This window comes from Barbus barbus (assembly GCF_936440315.1).
Source record: "Barbus barbus genome assembly, chromosome: 48".
Classification (NCBI taxonomy): Eukaryota; Metazoa; Chordata; class Actinopteri; order Cypriniformes; family Cyprinidae; genus Barbus; species Barbus barbus.
Window position 1 is genome coordinate 21,091,796 of NC_136726.1, and position 21,316 is coordinate 21,113,111.

At 36.2% G+C, this 21,316-nt stretch overlaps 3 protein-coding genes across 3 annotated transcripts; 1 reads left to right on the forward strand and 2 right to left on the reverse strand.

Moving 5' to 3' along the window:
- Window positions 1-253: 253 nt before the first annotated feature.
- gpr22b (G protein-coupled receptor 22b) lies at window positions 254-1,873 on the forward strand (the record flags this gene model as incomplete). The annotated part of the gene is made up of 1 exon (XM_079412400.1): window positions 254-1,873. One exon carries the CDS (start codon window positions 254-256, stop codon window positions 1,565-1,567), a length of 1,314 nt encoding a protein of 437 aa, XP_079268526.1. The 3' UTR covers window positions 1,568-1,873.
- A 4,097-nt stretch (window positions 1,874-5,970) lies between these two features.
- On the reverse strand, window positions 5,971-13,159 carry chchd3b (coiled-coil-helix-coiled-coil-helix domain containing 3b; the record flags this gene model as incomplete). Its single annotated transcript, XM_079412504.1, has 9 exons — window positions 5,971-7,616; window positions 7,792-7,927; window positions 8,001-8,071; window positions 8,513-8,596; window positions 8,897-8,911; window positions 9,838-10,018; window positions 10,119-10,212; window positions 10,840-11,701; window positions 13,073-13,159. The coding sequence occupies 9 exons, from the start codon at window positions 13,157-13,159 to the stop codon at window positions 7,590-7,592; spliced, it is 1,557 nt and encodes a 518-aa protein (XP_079268630.1). The 3' UTR covers window positions 5,971-7,589.
- Window positions 13,160-14,687: 1,528 nt separating this feature from the next.
- Window positions 14,688-21,241, reverse strand: slc35b4 (solute carrier family 35 member B4). The gene is made up of 11 exons (XM_079412432.1): window positions 21,200-21,241; window positions 21,015-21,100; window positions 20,787-20,900; window positions 18,186-18,288; window positions 18,055-18,104; window positions 17,900-17,981; window positions 17,729-17,789; window positions 16,708-16,817; window positions 16,540-16,615; window positions 15,900-15,975; window positions 14,688-15,766 (listed from the first exon to the last, which is right to left on the reverse strand). The coding sequence occupies exons 2-11, from the start codon at window positions 21,089-21,091 to the stop codon at window positions 15,520-15,522; spliced, it is 996 nt and encodes a 331-aa protein (XP_079268558.1). The 5' UTR covers window positions 21,092-21,100; window positions 21,200-21,241; the 3' UTR covers window positions 14,688-15,519.
- Between the last annotated feature and the right edge of the window lie 75 nt (window positions 21,242-21,316).

A 21,316-nucleotide genomic window follows, 5' to 3' on the forward strand; every position in this document is an offset into this window, starting at 1 on the left:
TGACAAACATTGAATTTCTAGGTAAAAATTACAGTTGTATGAATTCATTTGACTTTCATTTCCTTGTAATTCTCACACTGAAAATCGAATTGCAATTCTGTTTACTACATATATTCCAATTTGGCAACCGCATTGGAATTCTAATGGATTCTCAATTCAATACTGAATGACACAATACTGTTCAAAGTTTCTGGTCTTCTACACATTTCTCTGACTATGCATCCTGCTTTTTTTTTTTTTACCTTTTAGGATAATGTACGTCCCTCCCGCAACGGAGGAAGAAAGCACCATGAGTAACGTTACAGTCCTCGACATCATCGAGTCCGTGAGTCCCGCCATGACGGCGGCCGGCCCTTACCCTTACCCACTCAGCTTCCAGGTGTCCCTGACCGGATTCCTCATGCTGGAGATTGTCCTGGGATTGAGCAGCAACCTGACCGTACTGGCCCTCTATTGCATGAAGTCCAACCTGGTCAATTCCGTGAGCAACATCGTCACCATGAACCTCCACGTGCTGGATGTGTTGGTGTGCGTTTGCTGCATCCCCCTGACGATTGTCGTGTTGATGCTATCGCTGCAAGGTGACACTGTGCTCGTCTGCTGCTTCCACGAGGCCTGCGTGTCCTTCGCAAGCGTGGCCACAGCGGCAAACGTGCTAGCCATTACTTTGGACCGATACGACATCTCCGTTAAACCGGCCAATCGTGTGCTGACTATGGGACGAGCGGTGGCTTTGTTGGGTTGCATTTGGGTGCTGTCCTTCCTCAGCTTCTTGGTGCCATTTATCGAGGTGGGATTCTTGGGACCGGAGCCCACCAAAGCCAATCAGACCGCCGTTGTGCACGTCAACGAAAATTACACCGAACTTGGTCTGTACTACCACCTAGTGGCCCAAATCCCCATTTTCTGTTTGACTGCCGTCATCATGTTAGTCACGTACACCAAGATCCTGCAGGCGCTCAACATCCGCATTGGTACACGCTTCCACGCCACGCAGAAGAAGAAGAAAAAGATGAGGAGAAAAAAGAACTTCTCCCTTATGTCAACATCTGAGCAACAGCTGCCTGAGATCACGGACGCCTCGCAGAGCAGCAACCGCGGAGACGCTCCGCTCTGCATGCGCACGTCTGTCTCGGTGATCATCGCCCTGCGAAGGGCCGTCAAACGCCACCGGGAGCGGCGTGAGCGCCAAAAGCGCGTTTTCCGCATGTCGTTGCTCATCATCTCCACGTTCCTCCTCTGCTGGACACCCATCACAGTTTTAAACACTGTGATCCTCAGCGTAGGCCCCAGCGACCTCACCGTCAAGCTCCGACTGGGTTTTCTGGTCATGGCCTACGGCACCACAGTCTTCCATCCTCTCTTGTATGCCTTCACAAGGCAGAAGTTCCAGAAAGTCTTGAAAAGTAAAATGAAGAAACGGGTGGTTTCCATCATCGAAGCGGATCCGCTGCCGAACAACGCAGTGATTCGAAACTCCTGGATCGATCCCAAACGGAATAAGAAAGTGACTTTTAACGATCATGAAGCCAGGCAGAAATGTCTATCATCCGAAGATGCAGACTAAAACCACTTTGCGACAGGGACTAGTTCTCATAAAAGCACTATTATACATAAAAGGGAACCATGTTATGTGAATATTAGTCTTACATGAGTAGATATCGAAGAACCGGTTACTATTTATAACTAACTTGGAATATAATATGATAGGTTTCATAAACTGATGCTATTGCAGTTACATGATGCATCTTCTTTATAAACCACTGTATGTACTGTAAATACATGAAAACTGAGATTTGTAAATACTCTTTATCAGTTATGTATATCATTTAAGACTTGTAGCCTGTGTATACATGTATTTATAATAAACTAGGTGGGGAAAAAGATGAAATCCATCTGCTTTTTGAATTGAACGCAGATGCTGTGAACATCATCTTGTGTAGGAATATTGTTTCTGTGGAAGAAAAAAGGAGAACTACTGACTAATACTCACATAGTAATTCATATGTTAAGCTCCAAACACAAACAAAACCCCAAAAAGCACTTACAAAAGTCATTGTGATAACACTTTTCCTTTGTCTAACTGCATAAAATGTTATGTCGTCGTACGTGAATATGAAGAGATTATCATTTCTGTGGAACAAAAACAGGGTAATTATTGACGAATCATCACAAAGCAATTCATATGTTAAGCTCCAAAAAAACAAGAACAAAACACCAAAAAGCACTTACAATAGTCGCCTTGTGTTCCTGCACTCCAAGTCCTCTGAAGTCACTTTGCATGAGGAACAGACCAAAATTTAACAGATGGTAACCCTGCAAAGCCTTGTGATTCATGAAGAAAAGGAGGGAAAATGCTGCAAATATCATTGTTTTAGAGCAGTCAAATCTGAGGAAACATCTGGTTCATTTTTGCACTGCTGTCAAGGACAAAACGTCCCTCATTTTGCATTCACTGAAACACTAAAGTTAAGCTCCCATTCACCAAATCTGCATACATATTAATGAATATTTTCCCAGGTCAACACTGTAGCTCTTAGAGGTTTATTGTGCACCATTACAAAAACATTCTGCCTTGCATGTTCAGTGGGAATTATTTAGTATTGTCAGGAATGAAATGAGCCAATGCCAAGCCGAATTAGATCAATCTCAGAGTGACTAACATAGAAATTGCTTAACAGTTCTGCATGTTGGTGTAGACAAAAATTTTCACTACAACTCTTCTGAAACAATACTTTTAGTCGATTAGACAATTTTGCGGTCTGAATTGGAAGAGATGAGACAAAGACCATGAAATAATACAAAAACAAAATTCATCCTCACTGGCTGTATGTGTGCTGTGTGTTTGAGGTATTTTTAAATAATTATTTAAATGATATTGTAGTAATTATGAATATTGTTACTTTTATTTTAATATTTAAATTTTAATTTTAGTTTACGTTTTAGTAATTTTGTAATTACTAAAAAATATAATTTTGTAATTACTAAAAAAGTAATTTTGTAATTACTTTGTATTATTAAAAAAAATCTATTTTGCTTTATTTTTATTTCATTTATTCAGTACACACACACACATATATATATATATATATATATATATATATATATATATATATATATATATACATATATATATATACATATATATATATATATATTTATATTTACACTCACCTGCCACTTTATAAGGTACACCTGTTCAATTGCTTGGCAACACAAATTGCTAATCAGCCAATCACATGGCAGCAACTCAATGCATTTAGGCGTCTAGATGTGGTGAAGACGACTTGCTGAAGTTCAAACCGAGCATCAGAACGGGGAAGAAAGGGGATTTAAGTGACTTTGAACGTGGAATGGTTGTTGGTGCCAGACGGGCTGGTCTGAGTATTTCAAAAACTGCTGATTTACTGGGATTTTCACGCACAACCATCTGATGTTTTCAGCACTTCTTTTGCATCCAAACTCTGTCTTGTTCCCCAACGACTTCCTGCGGCGTCAATGGGTCCCACCTACCGAGTCCTGTTATTTGCTAGGATAAAATCATATGTTTGATTTGAAATGCCCTCTGCAGACATCTGAAGCCGGTTTCATGGTGTTGTAAAATTCAGGTCACACGGTGACCCACTCCAAGTGACGGCACTTCAAACAACCAACAAGTGGCTCAATATGCGGCGGTGACCGTTCGTCACACTTCACTCATAAGATTTGCACCTCTCAGATCGTCCAATAAAACTGTAATTGAGAATCATCAAGCCCTCTGTAAACAGTCAATGTACCACAAGGGTTTGGTAAATATTACCTGTGTTATATTATAAAGCTCATGTCAAGCTAGATTTAAGGATACAGGGGCAGAGGACGATGTTGTGGTACCACCGTCTATTGCTCTCTGGGTAACAAGCCCAGTTTACAAGCATTTGATGCATATAAAATTGTTTTGTTTACTGTGTGGAGACGTGCTGATATCACATTTGGTCTCGTTCTGTCTCGCGTATCTTATCAGTGTCTGCGCTCGCTTGGCCATTTGTTGTGAAAAAATAAGGAAAGTGTGTCCAGCTAAGTTCAATTAGTATTTTGTTAGACGGGTATAAAAGAAGCTTAGTTTACCGCGGCAGCAGTTGTCATGTGAAGGCCTCCTCATGTGAAGACCGAAGAGTGTAAAGACCATCGACTCTACCGTGTGACTCCACCGGGCTGGGACACCAGCAAAGGACTTTTCTACTACTTGTTTAATTTCATTTCTTACTAGGTGTAAGTATGTTGTTGTTTTCAGCATGTGTGTTTGACTCAGTGTTATTTCTTAGGATTACTGATAAACTATACTGTCGTGATTTGTATTTGTTATCTATTTTAATTTTAGTTAAATAATGTTTGAATTTATTATGTCTGTATAGGTCTTTTATTATGTTTTAGTTAGTTTAGAGTTATTTTAATACTTCAACAAACTAAATGGAAATGATATTGAATTTATAAATATGTGTGTATGTGATTGTACATATACTGTATATAGTTGTTTTTTTGGTGTTTGGCTTAGTGTTATGTTAGAATCATTATTATACTCTTATACCTTTTTGTTCTTTAATATTTTGAATTGTTTTTAGCTTTATTTTTTGTTTTTCATTTAAATAAGTTTTGAATTTTGTCTTTATTTTTAAAATGTGTATAGGTATTTATAAAGTTTTAGCTTTTAGTTTTGGTTCTGTTTTTAGTTGTTTTAATACTACAATTGATTGCTTCTGCTGTCCTCGTTTGAAAGTCGCTTTGGATAAAAGCGTCTGCTAAATGATTAAATAATAATAAAATGGTTCATAATGAAGGAACAAGTTCGGATTTAAACCAATTAAAAGTTATGTTTTGGTCAAACTGCATCCAAGCAGTCCTTAAAAACATCTTAAGACAAACGTAATTTTTAAAAAAATTACAGTTGTATAAATAATTTGTATGATTGCTTAAATGCTCATTGCCCAGAAGCAACACAGTGCAACTGTGGAATGAAATGAATACGGCTACTAGAGAGAATACTGAAACTGTCAAATGCCATGATTTTAATATAGATCTCGTCTATTATTAAATATCTGCCATTTTAATATGTATTTAAAGGGATAGTCCACCCTGAAATCATTTACTCACCCTCATGTCGTTTCAAACTTGACTTATGCCATATGTTATGCCATGAGTTAGAAAAGTATTATTTCTATGCTATTCACATACTTTTATAATTTTTATGAATTAGTATTCATTTTCATTTAAGTTTTTGTAACTTTGTGTTTTTGTGATTATCAGTATTTGTTTAATTTCTATTTGATTGAATTTATTTCCAGTTATTTTGGTTTTAGCATTATTTACTTCAGCTTAAACTTATTTTATTTCAGTTAGTTATCCTGGTCTCTTTTTTATATAATGAAAATAAAAGCTTATTTTTATATTTATTCATTTACTACAGACTATTTTGAATTGGCTTTTAAGAGTTTTTAAGTTTAAGCATATTTTTATGTTCTGTTCTTATTTTTTATTTCTATTTAGCTTCAGTTTTTTATTTCATTTTTAGAATTGTTCATTTTAGTAATTCAACTTATTTCAGTTTGGTGCCACACCAACGATTCTTTTATGGTTATCCATACAGTGGTCGATTCCGTTGAAAAATGATTCATTTGTAAATCAGACTGATCTTTTTCTCGAGTTTAACTCCATGATTCAATTATCAGCTCATTTAAAGGAAAGCTTTTTAACAAATAACTTCAATTTCAATCTGCTTCTCAAATAAAGCTATTGAATGACTTCAGAAAACTTAAAATATAAATAATATAATAAATTGGGCTCAGAAGCTGTTATATAAAATATAACAAATTGCATGCAAAAGAGTGACATATACATACAATTTTATACATTTGTGTTCATAGATAAGGTTTTGAAACATAATGAGGTTGAGTGAACCCTAACATTTTAATAAAACATTAAGACAGGAGCCAGTTTATGTTGATTTCAATAATTAGGTCCATTTTATCCAAGAATATTGCATCAAAACATGCTTTCATAAAGTGTGCAAAAGGCAGAGAGTGCGAGCGATGTGAGATTTGCATGAACTGCTGTGCTGTATCTAGGCTGTGTTCTCATGCTGGTATAGGGCACATTTATCAGAGGATGCAAGAGTCAGGTGAACATGATTTCTTATTCATTTCACCCTCTCATACATACGGCACTGACAGAACTACAGCACTACAATTGCAAATGAACCAGCTGGACAATATAAGGTCACTGCTCAGTTTAGTTTCATACCAAACTTATGGACATTTTGCTGATCAGAGGCTTGGGAAAATGGCATTACTGAGAGGGTTGGTCGTCCTTTTAACTTTCTAGACCAGAGTGGTTCCATAATACATCAAGAATATTAGAATAACGTTCAGTATCTGGCCACAGACTGTAGGCTACAGCGCCATCTATTGGAAACATGTTATTTAAAGTTGCACAACAAAGAACCTAAAAACCTAGAACCTCGGTTTTCATCATTTCACCCATTCAGGGGTTTTTTCATCTGAACAGATTTGGAGAAATGTTCACTTACTCAGCAATGGATGCTCTGCGGTGAATGGGTGCCGTCAGAATGAAAGTCCAAACAACTGATAAAAACATCACAATAATCCACACCACTCCAGTCCATCAATTAAAGTGAAAAGATGTCGTTAAGGCGTTTCAACTGTAAAAGAGTCCATAATCCATAACACTTCCACCTCTGAAACAGTCCATTTCCTGTTGTCGTCTCACACAATCCACCGATATATTTATTTAGAACAGTTTTCACTTGTAAGCTATACTTGATCTATGCATATTTCTCTCCTGATTCAGACGACTTTTTCAAAACTCCTTAATGATGGACTTGTTTCTTACAAACATGCAGCTTTTCACGTTGCAAGACTTTGGTATGGATTACTTGTGATGTTTTTATCAGCTGTTTGGACTCTCATTCTGACGGCACCCATTCACTGCAGAGGATCCATTGTTGAGCAACTAATGTAATGCTACATTTCTCCAAATCTGTTCTGATGAAGAAACAAACTCATCAACATCTCGGATGAACTGAAGGTGAGTACATTTTCAGCAAATTTTTATTTTTGGGTGAACTATTCCTTTAATACCCATTTGAACGGCTTTTCGCAGCTAAGCTTGGATTTCATCACATTTATCCTAAATACCCATAAAATTAGGTATCAAAGGAAAAGGCACAAACTTGTTACTATGCAAAAACTTCCAGATTGTGCATCGCTTTGTACTTTTTGGTGGTCATGCACTATTTTAAAACAATCAGGAACACAGAAGAAACCACTATGTCTCCACACACAAACAAAGCACTCAATAGCACCTGAAACCATTTAGCTTCACAGTTACAAGAGTCTGAAACTAGTTGAGGTATTTCTCCATAGTGGTCCAATAATGGCTCATATTCCAGAGAATGCATATTCAAAACTGCTGAAATGTGTAATAAACAGTTAACCTAAATGCCTGGAGTTTTAGGATCGGTTTAGATGTGTGTGTTTGCAGTGATGGCCTTTTTTCTTTCACCATGACACTGCAGATCTGATGTTCAGTCCAGTAAGCTAACCTCCGGTGCTCAGCTTTTTATCCTGGAAAAAACATGAAAATTAATTTTGTCATAGTAATTACATAAAATAACAATACTTTTTTAAAGCCTTAGTTTAAGATGCACTGCAAAAACATTTTCTCAGTCAGTATTTAAATAGCTATTTTGAATACGAGTCATGTCATGTCTACCCAAGTGGCCTTATCAGTGTGGTTTACCTGTCTGGCGCGGTCCACACACTGAATGTACAGTGATGCGATGCTGGAACAGCTCATAGTTTGACCTTTATTCTCAGCGTAACACTTCAGTATCTGACTCTGCAGATCTGAACACACTGGTTTGATTTGGCATCGCCTAGAGAGAGGGAGAAATGAGATAAATGTCATTTGAAAAACTAAACACTGATTTATTGATCTTGCACACTCACCTGAAGCGGTTGTGTGCGTCCTCTAAGCCTTTCTTGTAATTTTCAGCAGTAACTTTTGTGAACCGAGCCATCTGCACAACAACAGAGACAGTCAACACGTGTAATATAATGCATTAGTGTTATTTTAGGATCAAAAAGATACTAGTATAGTTTTTATTAATATTAATCTCTCTTCGTTTTCATTTTCATTTCAGTTAAAAGCTTTATTAAATTGGCTTGTTTTTGGAATTTTTATTATTATTAAATATGTCTATATAGCTTTTATTCGTATTTATTTTATTTTAATTTTAGTAAATCAAGTTAAACGAAATGACGATGAGAAATGTCACCTTGGCAACTAGCTGAAATTAAATACGTTTAAGATATAATAAGTTATTTAATTTCAGTTAAAGTTTATTTTATTACAAGTAATTTTTTTTTTTTTGGTTTTAGTTTTAGTTAACTGTAATAACCCTGTACTGCATCTGAAAAAGGTACAAAGAGCATATGAAAGGACAGATGAATAATTTTGCCTTTTCCTGCATCTTGGCAATCTGCTCCCGAAACAAAGCGTCCTGATTTTCCAGATCTTTCTCCTTCTGCTCCAGCTTCTGAGCCTGATGGGAAGATAAAACATGTGAAGCATCAGCCTGTAAATCTTCCATAGTAAATTAACACTATAGTAAAGAGAGTTTACTATAGGCACATGCATTTCTTGATATAAATATACAGAAGGTTTTTGCTCACAAATAATGTTAAATGATGTGTGATAGATTAATGCAAATTAAACAGAACTAATTTAACCTTGTATTTAACCATTCAATCACTCACATCTAGCTGGAATAGAAATGATCGCAAATTTCTCTTAAAAAAGTGAACGAGCAAGTGATTGGAAAAATGAAGCCTCGACATCTTACCTTCCTCTCCATCCACTGAAACACATGAGCAGATCAAGAGAAAGGGAGAAAAGAGAAAAAGACAGTGGAGTTAAACAGTAAAGCACTACCAGTTCATGAATTTTTAACATCTGGATATTCACAATCCAACACATGCAGACACATTTAGAGGTGGATGCAGAGAAAATGCTATATAACAGGTTGTTTTGCACATGATTATAGTTATCTTAGTATCATTTAGAAACTATTAAAGTTTTTATTGATACCTAGAATTTTTATTTTATATTACAATTTCTATTTTACATTGTGTTTTTTTTTTAGGTAAAGTTTTAGCGATTTCATTGCGTTTTTGACATTTATTAGGGGTTAAATGTGACCCTGGACCATTAGGGAAAATTTTTCGAAATTGAGATTTATATATCATCTAAAAGCTGAATAAATAAGCTTTTCATTGATGTATTTGTTAGGATAGGATAATATTTGCCCTAGATGCAACTTTTTGAAAATCTGGAATCTGAGGGTGCAAAAAAATCTAAATATTGAGAAAATCTCCTTTAAAAGTTGTCCAAATTAAGTTCTTAGCAATGCATGTTACTAATCAAAAAAAATTGATATTTATGGTAGGCAATTTGCTAAATATCTTCATGGAACATGACCTTGACTTAATATCCTAATGATTTTTGGCATTAAAAAATGAATAATTTTGATCCATACAATGTATTTTTGGCTATTGCTACAAATATACCCCAGCTACTTATGACTGGTTTTGTGGTCCATGGTCACAAATGTGTTTTTCTATTAATTTGTATTATTTTCATAGTATGGCACCAGCATATTTTTGTTATGAGGGCTTTGCAAAAACATTGCACAGAGACAGAAGCAGCTGTTCAAACGTTAAGAAACATGTATGCTCAGATGCACATACACAAACAACACATAACTGTGCGCAGAAGCTGACTTACATAATACTGAGTTACAAGATGCTCATCCTGAACATTCAGCTTCTCCCTTCTAATAGCATCTGCTAGAGTCTGTTGATAGGATGCCTTCTCCTCTTCCAGAAGCTTCTGGACCTCATCCTGAATCTGGAGTCGGGCTGCAGCTTGAGCCTGGGCCTTCGCTTTAGCTTTCTCTTCCTCCAGCCTTATGAAAACACACAGTACATGCTGTTTAGATGCCAAAACTCACTGCATTCTTGGGTATTTTGTTGAGGGATCTTCATCTTCATCAGTTAAGTTTTTACTCTTGTCGCATGTTATGCTCTGCCATCTTCATTTCCTCATTCAGGAGCTTCTGAAGATCTTCTCTGATCTGCTTTCTGAGCTTTTCCTCATTCACTAAACAGAAGAAATATCATATTTTAGCATGGAGATCTTCCATTAATTTATGAAACACAATCAAATTTCTGAGAAGTTAGTCAACATTAAATGACTATTTTCTAAATGCATGTTATACATATTATTGCTAACAATTCATGCATGTTCCATTCTTTTTTTATATAATTAAATATTAGTTTAAACAATACAGAGTAATTTAAAAAATCATGATGTTAATGAAAATTGTGATGAAATTCATGATGTTATTGTTTATATCTTAATATCTTCATGCCTTATAGTTGCATTTAGCAGATTAGGGCTGGGCGATAATATTATTTACATTTTGTGATGATACAAGCAATCAAGCAGTTGAGATGTTCTATACATCACTTTACATGAATGCACTCTATGTATGCAGGTAAAGTTATCCAATATCAATTTTATTTATAGAGTTATGCAACAATACAGTTTACAGAAACAATTACAGAAAAGACTACTTGCTACTTCCATTTTATTGCAATTTAAAGATTGAGTTCAACAAGCATTTGTACAAAATCCTAAAATACAAGTTGAGACTTTGCAGGTCAATCAGTCAAAAATTAACTAGAGAGACTTTGGTAAGACTAATGAACCAGATTATGAACTTACCAACATGTGTTTGCGGTGGAAAGACCTCGAGTTGATCAATAAATGAAGGCGCAACAGGTTCCTCAACCAGGTGAACAGAAGGAACTGCAGGTTCTCCAGTGGAAATTAATTGGGTTTTGGAAGGCATTTCATCAGGCAAAACAACAGATGAAGCAGATCCAAATTGTGAAACAGCAGACTCCTTCAAGACAGACTGAATGGGAGCGGGTATGGAGATTGGGGAGCTTGAAACCTCAGGTTCAACGGGTAAGTCCATGGACTCACCATATGTTGGCTGAGCAGCTAAAGTAGGAGATGATGGAGTTGCTATAGGTTCAGAAGATACAACTACAGGTTCAACAGAGGACTCTATATGTGTTACAGGTTCAGTAAGTGGGTCTGTGGTTGGAGGAGGAGGAATGGCTACAGGTTCAGAGGTTATGGCAGGAGGTGGTGTTAGGGGCTCAACACTGGGATCCATTAGTGAAGGAGCAGTTAGTGGTTCACTTGACACTTGTGAAGGAACATTAATGGGTTCAGCAGGCAGCACAGCAGGTTGAGGGTCAGGTGCAAGTATAGCTACATGCTCATCACCTGTAGGCGGAGGATTTGGAAGACTCTCATGTGAAGGTGGTGCAGATGTTTCCTTAGTCCCAGTTACTAAAGGCACGAAAGGTGTTATTGGCTCTGGAACAGGAGGAGGAACCAAAGTACTGGCATATGAGGGAGGATGAGGGATTATGGGTCCATGATGTTCACCTGCTACCAATCGCTCAACCGGAGGAGCTACAGGAGGTGTTGACTGGGTAGAGGATTTGGTTGAAGCTTGAGGGTGAACCACAGGTGGAGACTCCTTCATACGATCAATCACTCTTTGTGAAAGCTGTTTATCATCAGATCAAAAATAGCACTGATAAACATTTGAATTGTTTTTTAAAATGCGGAAATCCTGGACCACAAAACCAGTCTTAAGTCGCTGGGGTATATTTGTAGCAATAGCCAACAATACACTGTATGGGTCAAAATGATAAATTTTTCTTTTATGCCAAAAATCATTAGGATATTAAGTAAAGATTATGTTCCATGAAGATATTTAGTACATTTCCTACTGTAAATATATCAAAACTCAATTTTTGATTAGTGATATGCATTGCTAAGGACTTCATTTGGACAACATTAAAGGCAATTTTCTCAGTATTTTGATTTTTTTTGCACCCTCAGATTCCAGATTTTCAAATAGTTGTATCTCAGTCGAATTTTGTCCTATCCTAACAAACCATACATCAATGGAAAGCTTATGTATTCAGATTTCATATGATGTATAAATCTCAGTTTCGAAACATTGACCCTTATGATGGGTTTTGTGGTCCAGGGTCACAAATATGCAAAGTATTTTGTTTTACCATGAAAACTGAAAACATTTTTCCATCACTTTCAAGTTTGTGTTTGGTGGTCAAATAACTTTTTGTTTTTTTTTTTAGATTATTGTAGCCCAAAATAAATTTATTTTTATTTTTTACAATGCAGTTTGACTCACCTGTGATGCATGAATCTTCATTAGACAATATTGCTTTATTTTTCAGTGACCTTTTTTAAGTGATCGCGTATAATCTGGGAAATAGTTGGAAGTGCATTAATTAGAAAGAAACTAATGCAACAGTACTATGGTTCAGAAGATACAAATACCACTGTATACTGATATATACCATGGAATGGCAACCAAATTCACATACAATGGTATTACTATGGGACACACCCAAAAACATGGCATTACCATAGTAAAATTCCAACAAAATCTGGCTGAACCATGTTTTATAGGAAAGAAATGGTTGTACCATTATATGATTTAGTGCTATGAGGTTGGTGTAGGGATATACGGTCACTAGTATATACTTCAAGTGCATCTGATTTTGAAAGCTATAGGTAATGTAAAAGTTAACCAGTGCAGTATGCATGTTTAGTATGCAGTAGGTCAACATGCATGACCTGTACATAGGCTATATTTAACATAAGCTATATACCCTGCAGGACATTTTGTTCAGCACCCCTAAAATATTCACAAACTTGCAATTTACACGATATTCTAATGAATTAATTTCAAAGACACTGAAGCTCTTGCAGTGCAAGCACGTTACATCAAACTTATGTTGTTAAGCAATAAGCACGCATAGATAATAAACAACGACATAATACAGTTAAAATTACTCAAAGTAAACAAAGTACTTTTCCATAAATTTATTGTTAGTACACTTACCCTAATGCCCTTCACGAATGTAACCCCCTCCTCATCATCGGCCGCAGGGTCGAAGGACACGTGGTGTGAGCTGCCATTGCCACCCATCACTTCGACGGTCTATAGCTATACAGCTTAACGCGATAATTTTGCACATAAAACAGAAAAATAGATTTTTCTTAAGGACTGGGATGTTCAGTATGGGCTTCGACAACTAAAGCCCAGAAGCGCGTGTTTAGCTCAGCCCTTCTCTCTCACACACTCTCTCTCTCTCTCTCTCTCTCTCTCTCTCACACACACACAGACACACACACTCACACACACACACACAGACACACACACACACACACACACACACACACACTCACTAGCTCTAGACTAAATGTGAATGTGCATTAATTCATCCCACTCACAAAAAACTGATTTAGTATTCATCAAAATGAATTAAAACAGTGAAATGCAAACTCAGAATATTAATTAAATGTGTTAAACAACACAAATGTATCTAATCCCATTAACCAATGTATTTGATCCAGTTCAACCATATTAAGGGCTTTTACATTTGCTAATTAGAACTTCTTGTATTAAAAACAATCAAGCCCTGCTTATATTTAAAAAGTAACGCAAAAATAACGCAATGCATTACTTTCCATAATATAGTAATTAGTTACTTTTTTAGGGAGTAACGCAATATTGCAATGCATTACTTTTAAAAGTAACTTTCCCCAACACTGTATCTGGGAGCATACACACTTTATACGTTTATAAGCACTTGACATTATCTGCATTTTCGTGATAATAAATATTTGCGGGTGTGGCTAATATGATACATTAATAATACATGATGCGATTATTACTATTATTCAAAATGTTTTTTAAAAATGTTCTGCACTGAAAAAAATTTAAATAATATTTGAAAGCTTACTCTTTTTGAACAATCTCATTAAATTATACATTTTAATTGTATTTTGGTGGAAAATTTGGTTTTCAGCTGATGAATGTTTAAGGGACAGTGTACATTAATCAACATTCATGAATGTAAATGTACCCAAATTAGCCCAAAGGCTAGTTTTCATTGGTAGTCCTTTGCCAGATGTTATTAGGCCACAACTCTGTCAATATATCTGGGAACATAGCTGCTTATTTAAGTTTATAAGCACTTGTTTTAATTTATAAGCAAGCGGACATACTGTGCTGTTTATGATACTATATGTCTGGGGGCGTGACTAATACTATATTAATAATACATGACGTGCTATTAATATTCATTATTGTTCAAAATGTTAAAAAATGTAAATGTACACTTAAACTCACTTTTTTTAACACACTCATTAAATTATTAAGGATAACTGCATTAATTATTGTATTTTGGTGGGAAAATACGGTTATTTCATTTTTGTACTGTGTGAATTTATGAATTCTACATGAGTGACAAACAATACACTACCTGTAGAAAAACCCTGGGTATTATCAATTTGCCAGACAAGGCCGTACTTTTAATGCCAATAAAGACCATAAAATTAAAAGAAAAATCAAGAGGAATTGATTAATCCTAGAAATTATGAAGTTTAAATGAATAGTCCACACATTAGGTGTACAGAAAATGCAGATGAGATTGAAAGAACTGCACAAAAGACACGATTTCCTTCAGTTTATGAGGTCTCAGTTTGTGTTAGCTGATAAAAAAAATAAAAATAAAACATCTTACACAAATCCATACCAAATTACACATAGCCTCATGAACATAAGTGTAGATATTTTCAACAGTATTGGCAGTAGTTTACTACAGTATTGCTTTAGTTCACCCCGAAACTCACCTGACTGAATCTTTAGTAAAAGGTGACTACAAAATGTCAAATATATGATATACTGTATGACTAAAACTTAAAATGCTTATGCATTATCGTTCGTAGTCTGTCTTACTTTATTATAATTTCACCTGTAAGAGGGCCAACGTATTTAGTGACTTACTAAAACTGGCTGTGTTTAAAAATGGAATAAATACCACAAACTTGTAGTACTGCATGCTAACAAATCTAGCAGAAATTGACCATTACGTAAATTTTAATGTGCGAAGAAGTAGATAAGTGATATAAAATAAGTGCAAAAACAGGCGTAAATACTGAAAACAGGTCACACACTGTAAAATCCGCTCTAACAAACTTACTTACACACACACCTGGCTCAAAAACAGCTCATAAAATTGGCCCAAATGTACCTCAAGCACTCATTCGTTAACAGTGAATAACTTAAAAATGAATAGTGATGGGACACACATCAACAAAACACACTCGCACAAAGCTAAAGAGGTATTACAGTTCCTTTACAATTAAAGCTTCTTTCCACCACAGAAGTAAAAAAAATTAAAAAGGATGACTTTTCTGACAATTCTGAGTTTGAATGTGAGATAAAGAGTCGCAATTACCCATTTAATTTTTTATTCTGTGGTGTAAATGAGCTTCCGTAATTTACTCTGCCTTCTTGTCAGCTTTCTCTCCTTTCATTGCCACACGAATGCTGGACCACACTTCCGTGTAGAGCAGCGTTCCCAGGAACACCACGGCTGTGCCGACCCAGTGCCAGGCTGTGAAGGGATTATGGAAGTACAGGATGGAAATAATCAGACTCAGGAATTTGCGAAGCGTCACCACCAGTGTAACCGTGAGCGATGCGCACTCCGTGGTCAGAATGAACACGCCGCGGATGCACACGTATCTGAGATATCTGGCTAAGGATGAAATACACAAAGAAATAAATATACTGACTGATTTCTTAGCATGCCTTCCTACAGCTCTGTCCAATAAAAGGCCATAAGGAACATTTGGATTTGACAAAAATGAAAGGATACTGGGTGATGACATTCATCAGTAGGTATAACCACATGACTGGCACAGACTGACCAATCACAGGGATTTCCACTGGAGCTTTGAGAGAAAGTCATGGTTTGTCATTTCAAACTAAAACTTGTTAAGTCTTACATACAGCATGCAAACATTTGGGTTTTGGAAAGAAATCCCTTTCATTTAATAAGGATATGATAAAAGATGTTCCAAAATATTTCAAAGAAACTTTCTATTCATCAAAAAATGATCTGTTTCCACAACAATATGAAGCAGCGCTGTTTTCAACATCGATAATAATCAGAAATGTTTCTTGAGCAGTGAATCAGTATATTAGAATAATTTCTGAAGGATCGAGTGACACTAATGATGCTGAAAATTCAGCTTTGATCACAGCAATAAATTACATTTTAAATAAATATTATGTAAGCCCATTTCTGACATGGATTTAATACTTTTTTTTATCCTGTGGCAGAAATGAGTTTCCACAGAAAACTGATTTTAAATTGCAATAATATTTTCACCATATTTTTGATCAAATAAATGCAGCCATGGTAAGCATAACACATTTTAAAAACCTTCAAGACCCCAAATGTTTGAGCGGTGATGACTGATTTACTATATTAGTCCCATCAGAATCATACTCACAGCTCTGGCTGAAGAGCACGGCGTGTTTGTAGATGTCTGTTGACAGCAGGAGGAATCCCGGTAAAGGCAGACAGTGCTGAAAAAAGGCAGAAAAATCCCATTCAATCACACATACGACAAAATGTTGCACACTAGAATACAGCGTCATATGTACGGTTGGGGACTCACATTGTAAAACAGAGCCTCCTTGGAGTGTTTGCCATACTTCTTGTACAGAGTTTCCTGGAAAATGCCCATTCTTGCAGACATCAGCAAGGCGAACGTCAGCATGGCAATCCCTGAAACACAACAGCATTAACACAATCGAATATCATAAAATACAGTTCAGAATGATGCAAATAACCACATATACTCAGAAAATGTCTTCGGAATTGCATACTAACACACTACTAATACTATATTAGCAGTATGCAATATGGACAATCGTTCAAAAGTTTGAGATTTTAAATATTTTGCCATCTCTTATTCCAATAAAATTTGTATTTATGTGTTCAAAAATACCATAAAAACACTAATAATAGGAAATATTATTACTATTTCAAATAACTCTTTTCTGTTTTACGACATTTTAAAATGTAATTTATTCCTGTGATCAAAGCTGTATTTTCAGCATCATTACTCCAGGCTTCAGTGTCACATGATCCTTCAGAAATCATTTGCTGCTCGAGAAACATTTCTGATTATTACGTGGGGCATGGGTTTGATTTTGGCATTGGTGGGGACATAACAGCAGACAAGTGACATTTAATTGTTTGATTGAGGGACAATTTAGTACTCGCTGGATTTTGACATATCCCGAGCGTCCCTACTTAAATCTACGACCCTGGATTATCATTAATGTTGAAAACAGTTGTGCTGCTTCATATCGGAGTATAAACTGTGATATGTTTTGTTTTTAATGATTCTTTGATGAATAGAAAGTTCAAAAGAACAGCATTTATTTGAAATATTAATTTTTGCAACATTATATATCTTTACTGTCACTTTTGATTAATTTAATGCATCCTTGCTGAATAGAAGTTACTGACCCCAAACTTTTGAACAGTAGTGTGTACTACATACTACTAATAATGTAGCATGCACCCATTTTAAATGCTTGTTGTTACTAATGCGGTTTCACATATTAATTTTTTAAATGGTAGTATATGCTATACATTGCCTGAGTGTGAATGTGTAGTGAGAATATTACCCAGAAGCCAATGCATGAAGGCATAAAAGACATCTTCCTCTGTGGCCCCTTTCTCAACATTCTACATAAATATCAAACCTGAGATATTAGGTGCAGATAAAAGCATCGAAATGCAAATACATTGTCTGTTAACCCAAAACAACTACTAATACAGTATGTAAAGTGACTCACCACTTGTTTGGCCGACATAATAGTGCAAATGAAAATGCCCAAAGACACCAGCACGATGGAGAGATATTTACTCGCCGAATATCTGAAAGTAATAACCTGACTGAATAATATGCAAAAACAGTTAAGTAAGGACTTGTGCATGATCTTCAACCTACCTTTTCTTCAAGATGATAATACCGAGGATCATGTTTGCTATTAAAGATCCCTGTGATCAAAATGAGAAGTTACAGAGATCAATAAGGCACAGTTTTTAAAGCAATGAATGAATGAAATGTATGATACTCACTGATCTGAAGATCATGTGAAGGGGCATGGCGATGTTAAAGTTCAGGGCGTAGTTATTGATCACGCTCACGGTAAAGAACATGGTCACCATGATCACATAGTTCCTGCAAAGGGGAAACGCATCAAAAGTCATGAAATACTCATAGGCAGGAGGGAAAACAATACTGAATTTAAAAAATAATGTAATGCATATATCTATATGAGCAGTGCTAGGTAGATTACTAACAAATTGTAATCAGCTACTGATTTCAAATTACATGATGAAAATTGTAATTAGTAACGTAATCTATTACATTATGCATTTTAGGTAATATAACTTGACTACTTTTTGATTACTTCTGACAGAATTGGTTTATCACATTGATTTGAATAGGATAATCTAGCACCATACTGATGAATCATATCCAGGGTGTTTGATCAAGCAATGACAATTACATTTTTACTCATTCATTGTACAATAAACTATTTTGTAGACTCTCTCTTGATGTCGTCCAGTATAAAGTCTGTCCTGAAGCTGAACCATTAATGTCAGAGATGCATTTTATGCTGCGATTCTAGATTTAGCACAAAGACAGTAACAGAAGTCATCTTGTCGAGGTTCAAAATGGATCGATGGAATACTAGTGTATTGCTTAACACACACTGTGCAGTACATACTGTATATTACATTTGAAGTATGTAAAACATTATCCAGTATGCTATATTATTATCACAACACCACTTATCATCATATCTGATATTCTGTGCAAATATACAGGTGCATCTCAATAAATTAGAATATTGTGAAAAAGTTCATTTTTCTTGTAACTTATTTCAAAAAGTGAAACTTTCATATATTTTAGATTCATTACATGTAAAGTAAAACATATTTTGTTTTAATTTTGATGATTAGAGCTTACAGCTCATGAAAGTCAAAAATCAGTATCTCAAAATATTAGAATATTTACAGTTGAGTTTCAATTAATGACCGTCCCTACAATATAAATTTCGGGTATCTCTTGTTCTTTGAAACCACAATAATGGGGAAGACTGCTGACTTGGCAAGCAGACGAACATTGACGCCCTCCACAAAGAGAGTAAGTCACAGAGGGTCATTACTGAAAGGAGGGGCTGTTTACAGAGTGCTGTATCAAAGCATATTAAATGCAAAGTTGACTGGAAGGAAGAATTTGGGTAGGAAAAGGTGCACAAGCAACAGGGATGACCACAAGCTTGAGAATACTGTCAAGCAAAGCTGATTCAAACACTTGGGAGAGCTTCAGAAGGAGTGGACTGAAGCTGGAGTCAGTGCATCAAGAGTCACCACGCTCAGACGTCTTCAGGAAAAGAGCTACCAAGCCACTTCCGAACCAGAGACAACGTCAGAAGCGTCTTACCTGGGCTGTGGAGAAAAAGAACTGGACTGTTGCTCAGTGGTCCAAAGTCCTCTTTTCAGATGAAAGTAATTTTGCATTTCATTTGGAAATCAAGGTTCCAGAGTCTGGAGGAAGAGTGGAGAGGCACAGACTCCATGTTGCTTGAAGTCCAGAGTGAAGTTTCCACAGTCAGTGATGATTTGGGCTGCCATGTCATCTGCTGATGTTGGTCCACTGTGTTTTCTGAAGTCCACAGTCAACGCAGCCATCTACCAGGAGATTTTAGAGCACTTCATGCTTCCTTCTGCTGACAAGCTATATGGAGATGCTGATTTCCTTTTCCAGCAGGACTTGGCACCTACACACACTGCCAAAGGTACCAAAAGCTGGTTCAATGACCATGGAGTTACTGTGTTTGATTGGCCAGCAAACTCGCCTGACCTGAACCCCATAGAGAATCTATGAGGTATTGTCAAGAGGAAGATGAGAGACACCAGACCCAACAATGCAGATGACCTGAAGGCCGCTATCAAAGCAACCTGGGCTTCCATTACACCTGAGCAGTGCCACAGGCTGATTGCCTCGATGCCACGCCACATTGATGCAGTAATTCATGCAAAAAGAGCCCCTACCAAGTATTGAGTACATATACAGTAAATGAACATACTTTCCAGAAGGTCAACAATTAACTAAAAATGTTTTATTTTATTTTATTGGACTTATGAAGTATTCTAATTGGTTGAGAGTGAATTGGTGGGTTTTTGTTAAATGTGAGCCTAAATCATCAGAATTAAAAGAACCAAAGACTTAAACTACTTCAGTCTGAGTGCACTGAATTTGTTTAGTACACGAGTTTCACAATTTGAGTTGAATTACTGAAATAAATGAACTTTTCCACAACATTCTAATTTATTGAGATGCACCTGTATAAACTGTGCACAGCATGCATATGTCTGAACTGTGTGTTGACTTACAAACCACCTGTCAATGTGACAAAGCACCTCTCACCTATAATAATATAATAATCAACAATGGTAGTCACCGCATTTTACCTCGTCCAACAAGTAAATCAGGACGTTTGAGTAAAAATGCATAATTAATTTCTTGGAAAACGAATGCACATATTACATGATGGGAATCTGGCAAATCATTCACCTAGAATTATCAATTAAGTTTATACTTTTTACTAATCTGTTCAGAAGCCTAAATAAATTGTTAGAATTAAAATGCATGTATAAATGATTAACCTGAGGGGTATGTGTGGCTTTTTGCGTCCAAAGTTTGTCTCAAAGATGAACCCTTCCAGTGCAATGAAGGCAAACTGGGCAAATGTGACAATATTCCCACATCCTGGGAAATCCCTGTAAAATATACAATTTAAAGAAGTAAGAAGTGACCGCATATATTAAGCTCAAATGCATTAAATACAAACTCAAATATGGAAAAGGATCATATATGAGAGACATGCAACTCACCTAACCAAAAGTTCCAAAAACACAACATTACTGCAGCAACCAACAAACACCAAAGCGACCGCAAATAACGTATTCATTATTAAAGCCTAAAATGAAACAATCACAACTGTTATTTCAGCTTTACACTAATCCGGATGTTGGCATTGTGAATAATAAATGTCTAAATGTTCGTCCACTAGTGATACTTCAATAACACGTCTCCCGGCTACAGGCACGCCTTCCTGCTTCCCCCTGCTTTGTAGTTTTTTGGCTCTAAGATAGCGTGTGTGCGGTCATCACTAAAAACTACATTTCCCAGGAAC

Coding starts and splice junctions, on each gene's coding strand:
- slc35b4 (XM_079412432.1), bottom strand. CDS start 21,091: ATGAATACGTTATTTGCGGTCGCTTTGGTGTTTGTTGGTTGCTGCAGT. Junction 17,982..18,054: donor ATTATCATCTTGAAGAAAAG/GTAGGTTGAAGA, acceptor TATTACTTTCAG/ATATTCGGCGAGTAAATATC. Junction 17,790..17,899: donor TTATGTCGGCCAAACAAGTG/GTGAGTCACTTT, acceptor ATATTTATGTAG/AATGTTGAGAAAGGGGCCAC.